This window comes from Schistocerca gregaria, chromosome 11 (assembly GCF_023897955.1).
Source record: "Schistocerca gregaria isolate iqSchGreg1 chromosome 11, iqSchGreg1.2, whole genome shotgun sequence".
Lineage (NCBI taxonomy): Eukaryota > Metazoa > Arthropoda > Insecta > Orthoptera > Acrididae > Schistocerca > Schistocerca gregaria.
The window spans coordinates 92,143,036-92,159,185 of NC_064930.1; the positions used below are offsets into that span (position 1 = coordinate 92,143,036).

General features: G+C 44.9%; 1 protein-coding gene across 1 annotated transcript in view; it reads right to left on the reverse strand.

The window, feature by feature from the left end:
• Positions 1-162: 162 nt before the first annotated feature.
• LOC126295041 (uncharacterized) overlaps positions 163-16,150 on the reverse strand; it is a 113,730-nt gene continuing 97,742 nt past the window's right edge. The window contains exon 5 of the mRNA XM_049987291.1: positions 163-2,802. Within this exon, the coding sequence (XP_049843248.1) occupies positions 2,489-2,802 (314 nt within the window). The 3' untranslated portion in view covers positions 163-2,488. The remainder of the gene's footprint in view (positions 2,803-16,150) is intronic.

Sequence of the window (16,150 nt, forward strand, 5' to 3'; positions counted from 1 at the left end):
TGCAGTCTTGCTTTGCACCCATATTTACGTAGTACATACAACGAATCCATTACCGTCACAACTAGAGTGAGAACTATAGGTAGAAGGAGGGTAGAATGCGTGTTCTTATAGGACAGCTATCCACGGATTTTCGCCCAATAATATCCAAACAGCAGACTCTGTGCACAGTTTATTAAATTGCCAATGCTAAACTCTTATAAGTAACATCACTTTCATGTAACTTATAGAACTTAACAAATGGCTAAAAGAAACAGCTTTAAAAACAATAATGAAGGCTTGCCACCATAACATCAAGCAACCTTTTACAATAGTGTTTTTACAGTTTACCCAAGAGGCAAAATCCAATAATATGTTAACTTGGCATTGCAATTAAAAATCTTTTTTATAAAAAACCTTGAGAAAGATAGTGGCACTTGGCACCATAAAATCGAAGAGGTGCAACCCACAACCAATAAATATAACAACAATATAATAATTTGATACAACCAAAGGGCAAGGCCAACCCCCAATGCAATCACAGACGAACGAGTTCTCAACACCTCAAAGCCTTTTTCTCTAGAAACAGTCCCCGAAATAAACCGCTGAGAGGTTCCCGACGTGCCTCCCACAACTGCCCATTACTAATGCACCTTGGTTATGTTCTGTTACACACGACAGATAATATCAACACAAGATAAAATTAAAAAAATCAAATAACAATATAACATCCCGACAGCACATGATAACCATGGCGCCGTTAACTCGGTCGCTCCTAACAAGTGCCGGAAGCCAACACACACAGATATTAATAAGCAATCTCGCTTCTTAAAACAAAACAATAAAAGCTAAGCACAGATGAACAGTCAAACCACAGTCTTAGAAGTGCCTTAACGACACCAAACGCGACTATTCCACATAGCTAATAATAACACAGTGAGAAAAAATACGAAACATACCACTCAATTCTGTTACATAAACCAAATTGACGAAATCGTATTGTTCAGATCGCACAAGACCACATATACCAAGCACCAGTAACTCACTATGTATATACTTTCCAAAACCGCCTTTCTTAGTCAGACTTTACCTAAAACATCAAATACCAAATATACCATACATGAACACAACTCCAGGCAGGTAACAGAAACCACCTACGTGAATTCCTCCAAAAGGAACAAACAGGTACCACCAAAGGTAGCGCTGAGCAGACTGGGTGGGCAACGACCCCCTCAGTGGGATAACCAAAAGATACTCCAGTTGAGCAAACAAATTAGTACCAACAAATATCGTTATGTGCCACACACCCGCAGCACAAACTTCCAACGACGCCGCCCCAAATCAGAATTAAGTCCAGAAACCAGTGCTGGAGATTAGAGTGGAAAATTTGACGAACCAACCGAGCTCACATCCCAACCTGGCAGACGATTCCAAAATTCAGCAACTAGTAGTCTCTGGGCCAGAGTATCACAGGACCCCACCGGACCTCCACCTCAGACAGGCAGGCAGAACAAGTGCGCCACCTCAGTTTAATCACCACCGTATGGCCGGCACAGCGGCGATTCGCCTCCGCCCCAGACCACTCTGCTCGTATTGCGAGGCACAACAACCTTAGCGCTAGTCACTAGCATGTCAGGCAGAGCGAACTTCACGTTCCGTGCAGTACCCGGAAACCGACTACCCTCTCGCTTTCCGCCGGCCACTGCAATTACACGCCAGCGATGTAACAGCAAATCACCACCGCAGCGCCACTCGCACCAGAACAGTGAACTATAATCGATTATAGCACGCGCTCTAAACATCACAGGATAGCGGCAGGCGCCATATCAGAGGGAATCTCCTTTTGCTGAAAATGTTAAAGAAATAGCATAATTCTCGATTACTAATAAACACCAGTTTTCTCACAATATTTAGTAATAAATAGTTGTTCGGTAAATGTTTGGTGCTATTGGAACTTGTATAAAACTCCAGACTCCTCACACATAACTTCTGTACTTAAAACACGTCTTCATTTTAGATCTTCGACCAAATTTACTTCTGTATCTAATGTGCTGACGATCCTGCATCTTCGGTGTGTAGTTTCAAAGTGATATTATCACCAGTACTTACAACACATTAGTTTCGATTACACGCTGACTTTTGTTGTATCCTTCCTATTTGCCGAGCATGGGGTGTCTAGGAAATCCGCTTCTCGGATCGGTAAACAACAACTCAAGCGAAACGTATAAAAGACTTTTATTGTGAAATGAGTAAATGGCAGTACCTAAGTGTCGCAAGCAGAGGGTGACATTCAAATAACAATCTCGTCAGCATATACAATTCCTAAGTCGGTGGTTTTAATGTACCCAGTCTCGATGCTGCTATAGCAGTGGCCTCTACCAGTCAGCAGCGGCGCTTGTGTTCTCTTCCGCGAGAGGCCGCTGCTGACGGTCGCTCAGCATGCTATTGGCTCATGTCTTCTTCACAGCTCTCTCTGCTCTAACGTTCCCGACTGGCGTGCCGGCGCTTGGCTTTACGCCGGAACTTCCCTCCCCTCCCAAACCGACAGGAGGGGAGGGCGAGGCAGGGTCGCGGTTGCTGCGATGGGCGGGATGCTGTGGCTGCAGGGGATGTCAGGCTTCCGGCGGTACCCCGCCATCACCTCTGGAAGCCAGTAACCAGATGTAGAAGGCGTCAGCTGCTGCGTTGTGGGCGGGTCCAGCGCCATCGGTGGGATGAGAGGAGGCGGAGGAGGTGAAGGCATCGTCTCTGTCGTGCAGTCCCGAGATGTCGTGATGACACCCTCTGATGGCTGCTGTGGCTGCACTGTCCTCAGTGTACGTGAATCTGCGGGAAGAGACACAGAAGAGTCACTGTGCACATAACAGTGGAGAAATTGATTGCTGTGTGGCTGGTTGAGGAGAAGGTTCGAGTCATTCGGCGGGCATGGGTGTGTGTGTTCGTCCTTTGGATAATTTAGGTTAAGTAGTGTGTAAGGTTAGGGACTGATGACCTTAGCAGTTAAGTCCCATAAGATTAAACACAGATTTTCTTTTTCATTTGATTGTTATGTCGGCCTTGCAATCCATCTGGGCCTGAAATCAGATATATGCAAGCGCCAAGTCGACGAACGATCTTGCCTCGTGCCCATCCTCTGCGTCCTTACTTGGGCGCTGGATGTTGAGGAGGTTGGAGCAGTGTCCGCCAGCTATGGTCCATCTCGTGGATGTGAACGATAGGACGTGAGAAACAGAAGCAAATATTTCAACAAGCCCAAATGAGTGTTCACAACACACACTTTTAGCGTTTCTTCATCGAAAGGCATTTGAAGATACACGTCATGCAAATAATTTTATTGAAAAGTAGCGACCAGAACCAAATCTGTCCATGAGATTCTGTAGGCATGATCATGGATAAGTATCAGTCACAGTTTGTGAGCTGATTATAGACTTAAAGTAAACACAGAGGTGAATGCGACCGGAAGGTTTGGGGAGCATAACAAGTGGACTTACCCAATTGACTAGCTTGTATGAGCGGAATAACCACGCTGCCTTGCAATTTTTTAAGTTGAAACTCGAGTTCATCCCGTAATCCTATACGAACAGTACTGGCCACTCAAAATTGTGGCTGAGCATTATCTTTCTTAGTAATATGTGGAACAAAATTATTAGACTTACCTAAATATTCAGAAACTACCTAGGGTAATTCTTTCAGCATTACTGTATTCATCATTTAATGCGTTCTCTGTCAACACATTGTCCTGAATGTTAAAGCCAAAGAAATGAAATAAATCAAGGTGAAATACACTATGTGATCAAAAGTATCTGGACACTACCAAAAACATATGTTCATCATATTAGGTGTATTGTGCTGCCACCTGCTGCCACATACTCAATATCAGTAACCATTAGTCATCGTGAGTGAGCAGAATGGGGCACTCTGCAGAACTTACAGACTTCAAACGTGGTCGTGTGACAGGCTGTCACTTGTGTCATATGTCTGTATGCCAGTATGCCAGATTTGCACACTCCTAAACATCCCTAGGTCCACTGTTTCCTATGTGATAGTAAGTGGAAATGTGAAAGTGTACAGGCTGACCTCGTCTGTTGACTAACAGAGACTGCCAACAGTTAAAGACGGTCGTAATGTGTAATAGGCAGACATCTATCCAGACCATCACACGGGAATTCCAAAGTGCATCAGGATCCACAGCAAGTTCTATTACAGTTAGGCAGGAGGTGAGAAAACTTGCATTTTATGGTGAAGCGGCTGCTCATAAGCCACACATCACGCTGGTAAATACGAAGCGAAGCCTCGCTTGGTGTAAGGAGTGTGAACATTGGACGATTGAATAATAGAAAAATATTGTGTGGAGTGACAAATCATGGTGATCCGATGGCAGGGTATGGGTATGGAGAATGCTCGGTGAACGTCATGTGCCAGCGTGTGTGGTGCCAATAGTAAAATTCAGAGGCGGTGGTGTAATGGTGTGGTTATGTTTCTCATGGAGGGACTTGCCCTACTCATTGTTTTGCGTGGCACTATCACAGCACAGGCCTACATTGATGTTTTAAGCACCTTCTTGCTTCCCACTGATGAAGAGCAATTCGGGGACGGCGACTGCATCCAACATGATCTAGCACCTCTTCATAAAGCACGGCCCCTGGCGGAGTGGTTACACCACTAAAACGTCCCTGTAATGGACTAGCCTGCAGAGAGTCCTGATCTGAATCCTACAGAACCCCTTTGAGATGTTTTGGAACGCCGACTTCGTGCCAGGTCTCACTGATCGACATCGATACCTCTCCTCAGTGTAACACTCTGTGAAGAATGGGCTGCCATTGCCCCAAGGAACCTTCTATCATCTGATCTAACGTATGCCTGCGAGAGTGGAAGGTGTCATCCAGGCTAAGGGAGGGCCAACACCATACTGTATTCCAGCCTTATCGATGGAGGGCGTCAGGATTTTGTAAGTCATTTTCATCCACGTTTAGGGTACTGTCGATCACATAGTGTATGTTCTCACAATCGCATGATTTTAGCACAGTGAAAGTTACAGTTCGCGTACGTGATTGATACAAGGCAGGTAAAGTACATTTTCTGAGAACGGGAACGTCTTGTCCATTATAGGACATCAGGTGCGTGCTGGTTTTAGACAGGCATGGGGAGCCAAAAATTACATATGTGCTACGATTCAGATACGTTACAGAGGCACCCATGTCCAACTGAAATTCCATTTATATGCAAATTAACAAAACGTTTGTGGGACTGGCGTAGCACTGAAGAAACAGTTGCTTGCTAGTTGTGCTAATGCCTGCAGCAGGCTTTGAGTACGCTGCATTGATTACATGGGTCTTATGACTAGAATTTTGTAAGAGAACAGAAATCTTATGGTTGTTCCGTTCAAACATACGGACTGAATGTGACCTTTCTTTCTGCAGGCATACCACTGTGCTCGTCTAGACGGGCAATCCTTGCGTTTGTGGTGTGAATAGCATCAAGGGCATAACTTTATTCTCATTACCTTACAGAGAGCTGCTTACACTGAGTAGAGAACTGTTTACGAGGAGCGGCGTGCGCAGGCAGGCACCGCCTGACAAACTGGTGGCTGCTCAGATTTATCAGCCGACATGACACCTGAACTGCACTGATGTAATATTTGTACTACTCGCTGAATTCATAGATAGACAAGTTTCAAAATCTGTTCTCCAAGTGTGACATCAGTTATGTTGTACATGATCGCATCACGCAACCTAACATCTGAATATAAAGCGCCAGAAGCACATTTTAATTTGCATTTCCTCATCATACCCTGCAAATCTGTTAACCACTCATGATAAGTTTGCCCTGGCCATTTATTGCAGTGAAAGAAGTGATACCTAGCATCTACAACAGTGAATTGTTAGTCATAATAGTTAATTACCGAATCTACAACTTGATCTCAAGAAAGTTCGCTCAGAGCTGTGGTAGGGAATAATCTCTGAGTGAGGCGAAACAGAGCACTTTCTACTGCTGATAAGAAATAAGGGGGTTCCACAGTTCCTGGTATGTTGTGACCAATTAAGTTAGTGCTTCAGTAATCAAATGAAAAGTCGATACGTTTATTGGTCGTAATTATAAAGTGCCTCTGACTGTTGCAGGATGCTAAAGCAAAATATTTCTTCTCAGTGTTTGTAAAAGTTAAGGTATCCAATACGGCTCCAAGCAAAATCAGCTGCAGACAATCAGTGTCTCATACTACACCATGAAAATGCTGTGTAACTTATACCCTCCACAATAATCAGTCACTAATTCCCTGTTCAACAGTGAATAAGGAGATTTCACTGCAAACATGTTTTGGAGATGTTATCTGCAGTATTGATTGGGTAAGTATGCACAAAAAATTAGTCTGATCCATGCCAATTTGCATGGGCATTGAAGACACTGATCATAAAAATTCCAGCTCACGGTTTCCTCGCAAGATACCATTAAGATCATGGATAAAGACAATCAGGTGGAGGAAGTGCACAAATCGTAACAACCTGATAACGTTTAATAGCGGTAGAAAAATTGACAGCTTGCTTTAATTGATCAGACATATAAAACTGTGCACTATACAAAATGCGAAAATGTTGTGTTCTATCATTTGAATATCAGAGAATTAAATCTAGAATCAGTCAACTCATACAAATACCTAGGGATAACTGTTTGTAGGGATATGGCCATAACGGCCACAAAAGCAGAGTCATTCCCAATAGATAATAGACTACGATTCTTTCGCAGGATCTTGGGAAAATGCAGTGAGTCTACAAGAAAACAGCAAACAAAACTCCTCTGTACTCATTCTTGAACGTTGATATAGTATGTTGGACTTTTAGAGAATAGAACTAACAGCAGATATTAAATGCTTACAAAAAGGACATCACAATCAGTATTTCACTACAGTATTTAAATTTACCATTCTTTCGGCGTTACGCACTGCAATGGAAAGAACACAGAAGCCAAAAGTACACATATGGTATAGTGGTAATGGTCCACTGCCACCTACCTGTAGGGTTTGTACAGTGTGAGTATTGGTGTAGATGTGTTGAGGAACCCAACAAGGCAATGTACAGTAAATGGCAGACTGGTGTAAGGTTATTATACATGTACGGCCTATGTTTGCTAGCTAATTTAAGTAAACACCTTGAAAAATTGCTGTGTCTAACCTATAAATACAGTAACAACTGCTGTCACCAGGTCTGTCTGAACAATAGGGACACATTTATAAACCCGCTGCTGGGACTCGCTGCTCCGCCGATCTCTCCTCTGCTGATGCTCTTTGTCGCTGTATTTTAACTTCATCCGCTTGTAAACTATTGAGGCCATAGTCTAGATAAATATGAAACAAATTATTCAAAAAAATTTCGTAAACATCTCTAACAGTGGTATCACACACGTGGAGGCTTCTCAAACCTACTTTGTTAACGTCACCGCACACGAAAAAGAAAGAAACCATAAGCCTTGTGTCATAGTTAAACAGTTATATGGTTGGTATTGCTGCCATTTGCTTGAAGATAATCCATAACCGCCTTTTTAGCTTTCTCTATGGTAAAGTGGCAAACAGCCAGAAGACGTTTATTTTAAAACAAATTTGAACATGATGGATCATGGTATCAATCTCCCAAGGTTTTTTCGATAATACTTCTCAAAGCTGGCCGTTACTAAAGTCTGCGGTTCTTCAATGAAAACAGACTCTTATATCTCACGTGCTGACACTTAGAAATTGCAGTGCACATATTTAGGAACACGGAGCTGCTACTGGCATGTACTGTAGGGGAAATGTTAAAATGTCAGCAACTAATGTAACATCACTAACGTTTTTCTTATGTTTCTGAAGCAAGAGCAGCTGTTCATCTTTCCTGTTGCCCTGATACACTGCTCCATGTTGTTCCCTTAGTCTGCAGTGTGGCGTGCATGTTACACAATCGTCTGTTCTGCACAACAAACTGATTCTCTCAGAGACAATAAGCTCAAACTTGTCACTTAAATACAAGGCCTGTTTCCTCATTCTCCTCAACAACAGCAAAATTAATATTGGTAATGCCGTGCACTCGGCTGTTGGCAGCAGTCGAAGTGAATTTCAGGCTCTGGCAGGCCCAGCTGTGAGGCATTGCAGTTATCTGACGGAAAACTGTGTAGCCACCGCGGCAAGCCATTGGCGCTCACTGGGTACACCAGATGAAAATAACATACCTTACCAATACATTACATACTGTAGTATGCTGTGGAATACCGCAAAAGTACTTGTGTCGGGTGCAAACTTGAAACGAATGTAAACACACTGTGTTGCAAAAATGTATAGCACATATGCTGTTTCCTCATCTGTCTTGTATAAAAGTACATGGTGAGCCACATAAGCTCTTTGTACAAACACACATGCCATGACGCTAAAGATGCGAGGTTGACGACCAGTATATCTGGGAACAGGTAAACATTTAACGTCAAAGTGATAATGCATATAAATGTGCCTAAGTGATAAATCCATGTTTCGTTGCGTTTCATTTCGAATTGTAGCCTGATAACTATACTGTGTCACGGATCATTCAATTCGTCAAGTAGAAGTGGATGAATTCAATATCTGAACTGAAACTGTAATAGAACGGAAACAGTATGTTTCCAGATGTTATTTCCTATTCAAGATATTATGAACTCAGTCACCTCTACAAGTCCTACATTTGTAACGGATATTTCCAAATACCCTGAATACATACGAGTCACATTTCTGAGAGAAGAATCACTAATTACTTACCTACCAACACAACTTATTAACAGAGACTGTTGAAAAATCGGACCAGTTCTTAACTACAAAAAAATGAGATATACATTTGATGAGGCTGCAAAACCATTTTAATTCGTTTTGTGCCTTCACAACGCCTTTTGTGCCTTCAGCAATTTCCTTCCATTGTGCCTTCTTCTTTACTTTCCTTCTCCATCCTCTGATTCATAGGGTTATGATGTTTCCTTCCACATCATCCCTTGGAATCAACATCATAACAATAAAGCCACGTCACATCACAATTATGATTCTCTTAAAGAACATCTCGTTCTCATTTGTGAAATCGAAAAACTCTTTAAAGGCTGCAAGGTAAAGATCTTTCTTGTTTCGACTCATGAGCCGTGGGACGAACTTTGCGGCGACAAGAAGCATTCCAAGACGCTGTGCCAGGATTTCGTGAAATGACCCAACTGAAATGCTACGTTCTTCTGCAATCTCTCGGACAATCTGTCTTCTATTGACAGGTACAATTTCGTTCACGTTCCTGACAGCGTCGTCGGTAGGCGTCCTGAATGAGGATCACCTTCAACTCCTGTCCGGCAGGTTTTAAACTGTGTGAAACATTCGTAACGCTGAGTACGGCTTAACTACTCATCAGCGTAGGCTTCCCGCGTCACTTGGTGGCCTCTGTAAAGGTTCTCGTGAGTTTCACGCAAAATTTAATGCAGACGCGTTGTTCCTTTAACTCTGCCATCACGAAATTCGCACACTGTGTGATACAACTTTCTAATCACTACAGACCTGAACCATAACTAACGGACATACAGCAATGGACCTTCCGGTAGTTACAAGTTAAAACGTAAATGTAGTGTGACTAGGGCCCCCCCTTGGGTAGACCGTTCGCCAGGTGCAAGTCTTTCGATTTGACGCCACTTCGGCGACTTGCACGTCGATGGGGATGAAATGATGATGATTAGGACAACACAACAGCCAGGCCCTGAGCGGAGAAAATCTCCGACCCAGCCAGGATTGTAACCCGGTCCCTTAGGACTGACATTCTGTGGCGCTGAACACTCAGCTAATGGGGGCGGACAGTTACTCGTTAAACACGGGCGTTTTCAGGGATGCCAACCCAATTCGTTCCAACACACCATTGGTCCGAAATTGCGAATATTCAGGAAATTTTTTAACAGACCTCGTACACTACAAGATAACAGAGAGCGACAGCTCAACAGAAACTCATGTCCCACTGTGTGTGTCGGAAGACACTACAGAAGGACCCCCAGTGGTCTCGATTTACATAAACGATGTGTCAGACAATGTGGATTCTCAGCCCCCCAAATGCGTCAATTTTTTTTATTGACGAACCCAAGCAGATGAGGTGAGCTGCGTCGCTAAACCAAACGGTCATGTGCATACTAATTACCATCCTGCCCCGCGGCCAACCGTACACTTCGAACGTCTTAACGCAAACCGTTCGGAAGGTGTGACGATTTTGTTTCATCGTCCAGCAAGTGTCACCCTCTACCTATATTTCCTTAGGTATCGACTGTACGATCTCAGACGCTTTTTCCAGGTCTGCAAGTCCACTGAAAATGTGCTGTTTAGCTTTAATTACTTTCCACTACTAAACTAAAAGCCCGAATTGGATAAGCTGTTGGCAGAGGAAATCTCGAAGAAAACTTATAGTCAATTAACTAGTGTTTGTGTTGGCTCACCCAAACGCATAGCGCGCAATCCCCGGCTATAAGGAGGCGCTGTGCAGCCTCTGCCCGACAGCAGAGCACCGACCCGAGAGTACGAGAGGCATACGGAAGGATGAGTGGCAGAGACGGGGAAGATTTGATGACGAGTCACGCGTCCACCACTGGATCGTTCACGCGCCGCAAGACTCTTACGAACATTCTCAGGAAGTGGTAGTAGCAGTTGACCCAAGACAGGCGCCTTGTACCATGTAGTGGGTTGCTGCTGAGATTTCGAGAGCGTGCGATCAAAGAAGAGACGGGAAACGCATCACTTCCCCTACACATGTAAATCGTGAAATCAGGACAACCAGAAAAGTCAGAGAAAGTCGGGCCAATGCGAATGTTTATAGAAAGCCGTTCGGTCCACACACCATACGAGAATGGAACAGGCGAGGAGGGAGGGGGGGGGGGGGGAGGAGTAAATCATAGTGGTAACAGAAATACCCTCCGCCACACACCATAAGCGTCTTACGGAGGGCAGCTCTAGATATGGAAAGGCAGGCGCTGATCGCATGGAAGCGCTAGAGAGGAACGTCCGCCCAGACTTTGACAAAAACTACAGAGTCCTCAAGGAAAGCACAAACGCATGTAATAGAAGTCACTTCAAACCTGCTAGTGACCACAACTCTACTTACTGAATTTGCTAGTATCGCGTCGTCATTTGAAATATGTATGTCAGTTTGACAAAAGCACTTCTTAAATACACATGTGGTGCCTGTCCTTTAGAACATGTCTGAAAGAACAGACACTACATATACACTGAAGCGAAAAAAGCAGCTGATATAGGCCTATTGAAACACAGAGATATGTAAACAGACAGAATACAGCAACTTCTATATAAGACAGCAAGTGCCTGGCGCAGTTGTTAGATTGGTTACTGCTGCTACAATGGTAAGTTATCAAGATGTAAGTTAGTTTGACGTGGTGGTTGAGCCGTGCTAAAAATTGCTGTTTTGAAGAGCGCGCCGCAGCGCATATTGTGAAGCAGTCGCTCTCCGTTTCTGGCGGTGGCGCCGCTGTGGCAATCGCAGCTTCGGTGTCTCCCTCTCATGGAAAAGGGGAAAGGTTGCCGATTCACGTGAATTTAAGGGGCGCTATGAGCTCGCCAGAGGGTCAGTCTGGTACAGTCTCTCGTGCCCACCTTGCTAGTCTGAATATCGTCCGCATTTTGTTAGGCAGCTAGTGTCTGTCTGTCGCTTGGAGTGCTAGTATGTCTGTCGATCGGATCAACCTTTAAAGCCGGCAAAATGGGAGCCTTTCCACTCCGCCAGTAAGAGAACTCAGCGAGTGGTCGCAAGGTCGGGGCTTAGTTCCTACATCTGAGTCTGGCCGCCTGTCTGCTCAGGCAACGGTCATTGGCGGTTGGATTGATCGGCTGGTCGGTCGCGTACTGAGACACGAGATGACTTGTCCGCCTTGAGCGTCGGTGCCTGTGAGGTCGCCACGTGAGTCCAGTGGGCCGCGGCCTATAGCGAGGGTTAGTGGTTTCGTGGTCGACACGAGAGCTACAGGAGTCAACCCACGATATCGGTCTGGCCGGGGCGAGCTGCGATGCCGTGAGGCGGGAGATCGGCACGCCTTCCTGCGTCCATTGAAGCGGCTGGCAGCGGACGGTTCGGGAGAGCGATCTGGGGGTGCTGCGCCAGGTGTTCTCAAGAAATCGCATTTTATCAGAAGTTAAGTGATTGGTGATACGTTGTTTTATTTACTCTTGTCAAATTCTACTTGTTTTCTTGGTGAGGTCACCAGCCGTTTTGCTTTGGGGTCGTCCCACCATTCTTCTCCGTTTGCCCACCCGCAACAAGGTGGTTCTTTATAAATTGGGTGGTCCGTATTTCCCTTGTGGAGTAGGGGCGGGTTAGAGCAACCTGCGGTTCGGGTTGTTCGGTAATCGCCCTATCAATCTACCGTACGTTAGTAGCTGCCTCTGTCATGTTTGTCGAATGTGGTGTGTTAACGAATTTATTGCTTGGAGCCTAATACCTGAAATATGTTTTGATCTTTGGAAACTTTGATATTATTGCCTATGATCTTGAGAGGCGGAATCTGTTTGCTGTAGAGCATCTTAACTATTGTTTGGCCAATCTTGTAGAGTTTTATATGAGATTGCATTTCATGGGCTAGTATTTAAATGACCATTGTAGTATATAAAGTTGCCACCCTTTCACCTCAGGACTTTTCTTAGAACTTAAAATCAAGTTGCACCTTCGGTGGCAACATTAATATTTTAATTGTTAGTCTTTTGTACCATTTCCATCTCTCCTACGGGAGTGCATAGTTTGTGTGCTTGTGTAAATTGTTAAAACCCTTATTTTAAGGTAATCTGCTGTGTTGCCGATTTTCACCAGTGTAGTCTTTCAGAGACTGTTTGAGCGGTCGTAACTACGGCCGTGTCAAAAGGGAGCAGCAAGGTTCTCTGACCAAAAGCTCATACAGTCAAAACTTGTTTCTTTCTGCTCAAGGAAGAACCAGTATTCAGGAAGAAGACATCAGTATTTGGTGGTTGGGTGTCGCCGGGGACACCAAAACAGCTGGAAATATGTGCAGCAAGGAACTTTGCCGAATCGGCGCTTTAAATTTTCTGAACTCTATCGTCAATTCCTCAAACGCCTCGCTCGTTGTTACATAAAATTGTCTCCCAATAGCTTGTTTTTCGTAAAGTGTGGGTAAGATGGTGTCAAGACAACTGACACAAACACAAAACCAAATGTCTGGACGCAGCATTCATATTCCTACAGCGATACGCAGAGAAAGTTGACTGGTTTCTCGATCATATTGTCACTGGAGATGAAACATAGGTATCACATACCATACAAGAAACAATACGAGAATTCATGGATTGGTGGCATAGTGGTTTACCTGTGAAGACCAGACACAGTCTGTCAAATAATCATGTGCACTGTGTTCTGGAATCGGCTGGTGTCCTTCTGTGCGAGTTTTTACCGCAAGGGGAAACCTTAAATGCTGATCTACATTGTCAGTCATTGAAAAATCTGAGGAGGGTGATATAAAACAAGACACATGCGATGTTACAAGAGGCACTAAGCTTGTGCATGACACTGCAAGATGCCATACAGCCAACGCCACATGAATTGTGTTGAATCAGTCTTAGCCGGCCGGGATGACCGAACGGTTCAAGGCACTACAGTCTGGAAGCGCGGCTGCTACGGTCGCAGCTTCGAATCCTGCCTCGGGCATGGATGTGTGTGATGTAGTTAGGTTACTTAGGTTTGAGTACTTCTAAGTTCTAGGGGACTGATGACCTCAGAAGTGAAGTCCAATAGTGTTCAGAGCCATTTGAACCATTTGTACCAATCAGTCTGAATGGGAAATCTTCGACCGTCCACACCCCAGCCCCGACCACGTCCCTAGTGACTTTAGCCTCCTCCACAACAACGACGCTGAGATGTAGACTGATGTGACTATTTGCCTCTGGACGTCTGCAGCTGACTCCTATGACTTGGATATACAACTGATGATGCACCGTTCCGAAAATGCCTCATCTGTGGTGATGACTTTGTTGAGAAGTAGTCAGCGATTATGAAAATATCCTAATGAATATATCTTAGTGATAATTTGGTTCTCTTTACCAGCATCACTACTTACATCGAGGAAGCACTCCATATTTCACAAATACTACCTTTTCACCGCTTCTATTACCAGCAGACAGCAGCTCATTATGGACATGTGAATCAGGTGCTTAATAGGAACTAATATCGCAATTGGAAGCTAGTCATTTGTTCTTTTAGAGAGAAAAGTACATAATTATCATTTCTGAATTACAGCAACAGTATGTGAGTTGGTCAAGCTGTTTATTTAAATAAAGAAACTTAGTTTTGCTGTGGACGTCTTATGTAATTAATGATTATGATGTTCAGTGGGAAATAAAATTGAATGGCTTCCTGTAAAGTGACAGTATCTCATCACAACTTGTGTTCTGCGGTCAGAGCCGACGTCCTTCACGAAATTATCAGTACAAATTTCCCAAATGAACTTACTAACATCTTTAACTTTAATGTTCCATGTAAACATTTTGATTACACGCCGAAAATTTTTCCTACATCACCAGTTTCTGATATTCTGTTGAAGGGGGAGATGGTGACATATCAATTCTTTTGTGCGTATTCTGAATGGTTAATTGTTCATACTTAGCAATACTTACAGATATTCAGTGTGTTCTGAAAGTATTAAATATCCCACTCTTTACTGAATACGTTAGTTTTTAAAATCTTTTAACATTTCAGTTTTTCAGTCATCCCAACAAGTATTTCTAACAACCTTTCCTTTGGACTTCATTATGATAACGTTTCAGTGTCATTGTGTTGTCCTAATCATCATCATTTCATCCCCATGGATGCGCAAGTCGCCGAAGTGGCGTCAAATCGAAAGACTTGCACCCGGCGAGTGGTCTACCCGACGGCAGGCCCTCGTCACACGACTTATACACTCCTGGAAATTGAAATAAGAACACCGTGAATTCATTGTCCCAGGAAGGGGAAACTTTATTGACACATTCCTGGGGTCAGATACATCACATGATCACACTGACAGAACCACAGGCACATAGACACAGGCAACAGAGCATGCAAAATGTCGGCAATAGTGCAGTGTATATCCACCTTTCGCAGCAATGCAGGCTGCTATTCTCCCATGGAGACGATCGTAGAGATGCTGGATGTAGTCCTGTGGAACAGCTTGCCATGCCATTTCCACCTGGCGCCTCAGTTGGACCAGCGTTCGTGCTGGACGTGCAGACCGCGTGAGACGACGCTTCATCCAGTCCCAAACATGCTCAATGGGGGACAGATCCGGAGATCTTGCTGGCCAGGGTAGTTGACTTACACCTTCTAGAGCACGTTGGGTGGCACGGGATACATGCGGACGTGCATTGTCCTGTTGGAACAGCAAGTTCCCTTGCCGGTCTAGAAATGGTAGAACGATGGGTTCGATGACGGTTTGGATGTACCGTGCACTATTCAGTGTTCCCTCGACGATCACCAGAGGTGTACGGCCAGTGTAGGAGATCGCTCCCCACACCATGATGTCGGGTGTTGGCCCTGTATGCCTCGGTCGTATGTAGTCCTGATTGTGGCGCTCACCTGCACGGCGCCAAACATGCATAAGACCATCATTGGCACCAAGGCAGAAGCGACTCTCATCGCTGAAGACGACACGTCTCCATTCGTCCCTCCATTCACGCCTGTCGCGACACCACTGGAGACGGGCTGCACGATGTTGGGGCGTGAGCGGAAGACGGCCTAACGGTGTGCGGGACCGTAGCCCAGCTTCATGGAGACGTTGCAAATGGTCCTCGTCGATACCCCAGGAGCAACAGTGTCCCTAATTTGCTGGGAAGTGGCGGTGCGGTCCCCTACGGCACTGCGTAGGATCCTACGGTCTTGGCGTGCATCCGTGCGTCGCTGCGGTCCGGTCCCAGGTCGACGGGCACGTGCTCCTTCCGCCGACCACTGGCGACAACATCGATGTACTGTGGAGACCTCACGCCCCACGTGTTGAGCAATTCGGCGGTACGTCCACCCGGCCTCTCGCATGCCCACTATACGCCCTCGCTCAAAGTCCGTCAACTGCACATACGGTTCACGTCCACGCTGTCGCGGCATGCTACCAGTGTTAAAGACTGCGATGGAGCTCCGTATGCGACGGCAAACTGGCTAACACTGACGGCGGCGGTGCACAAATGCTGCGCAGCTAG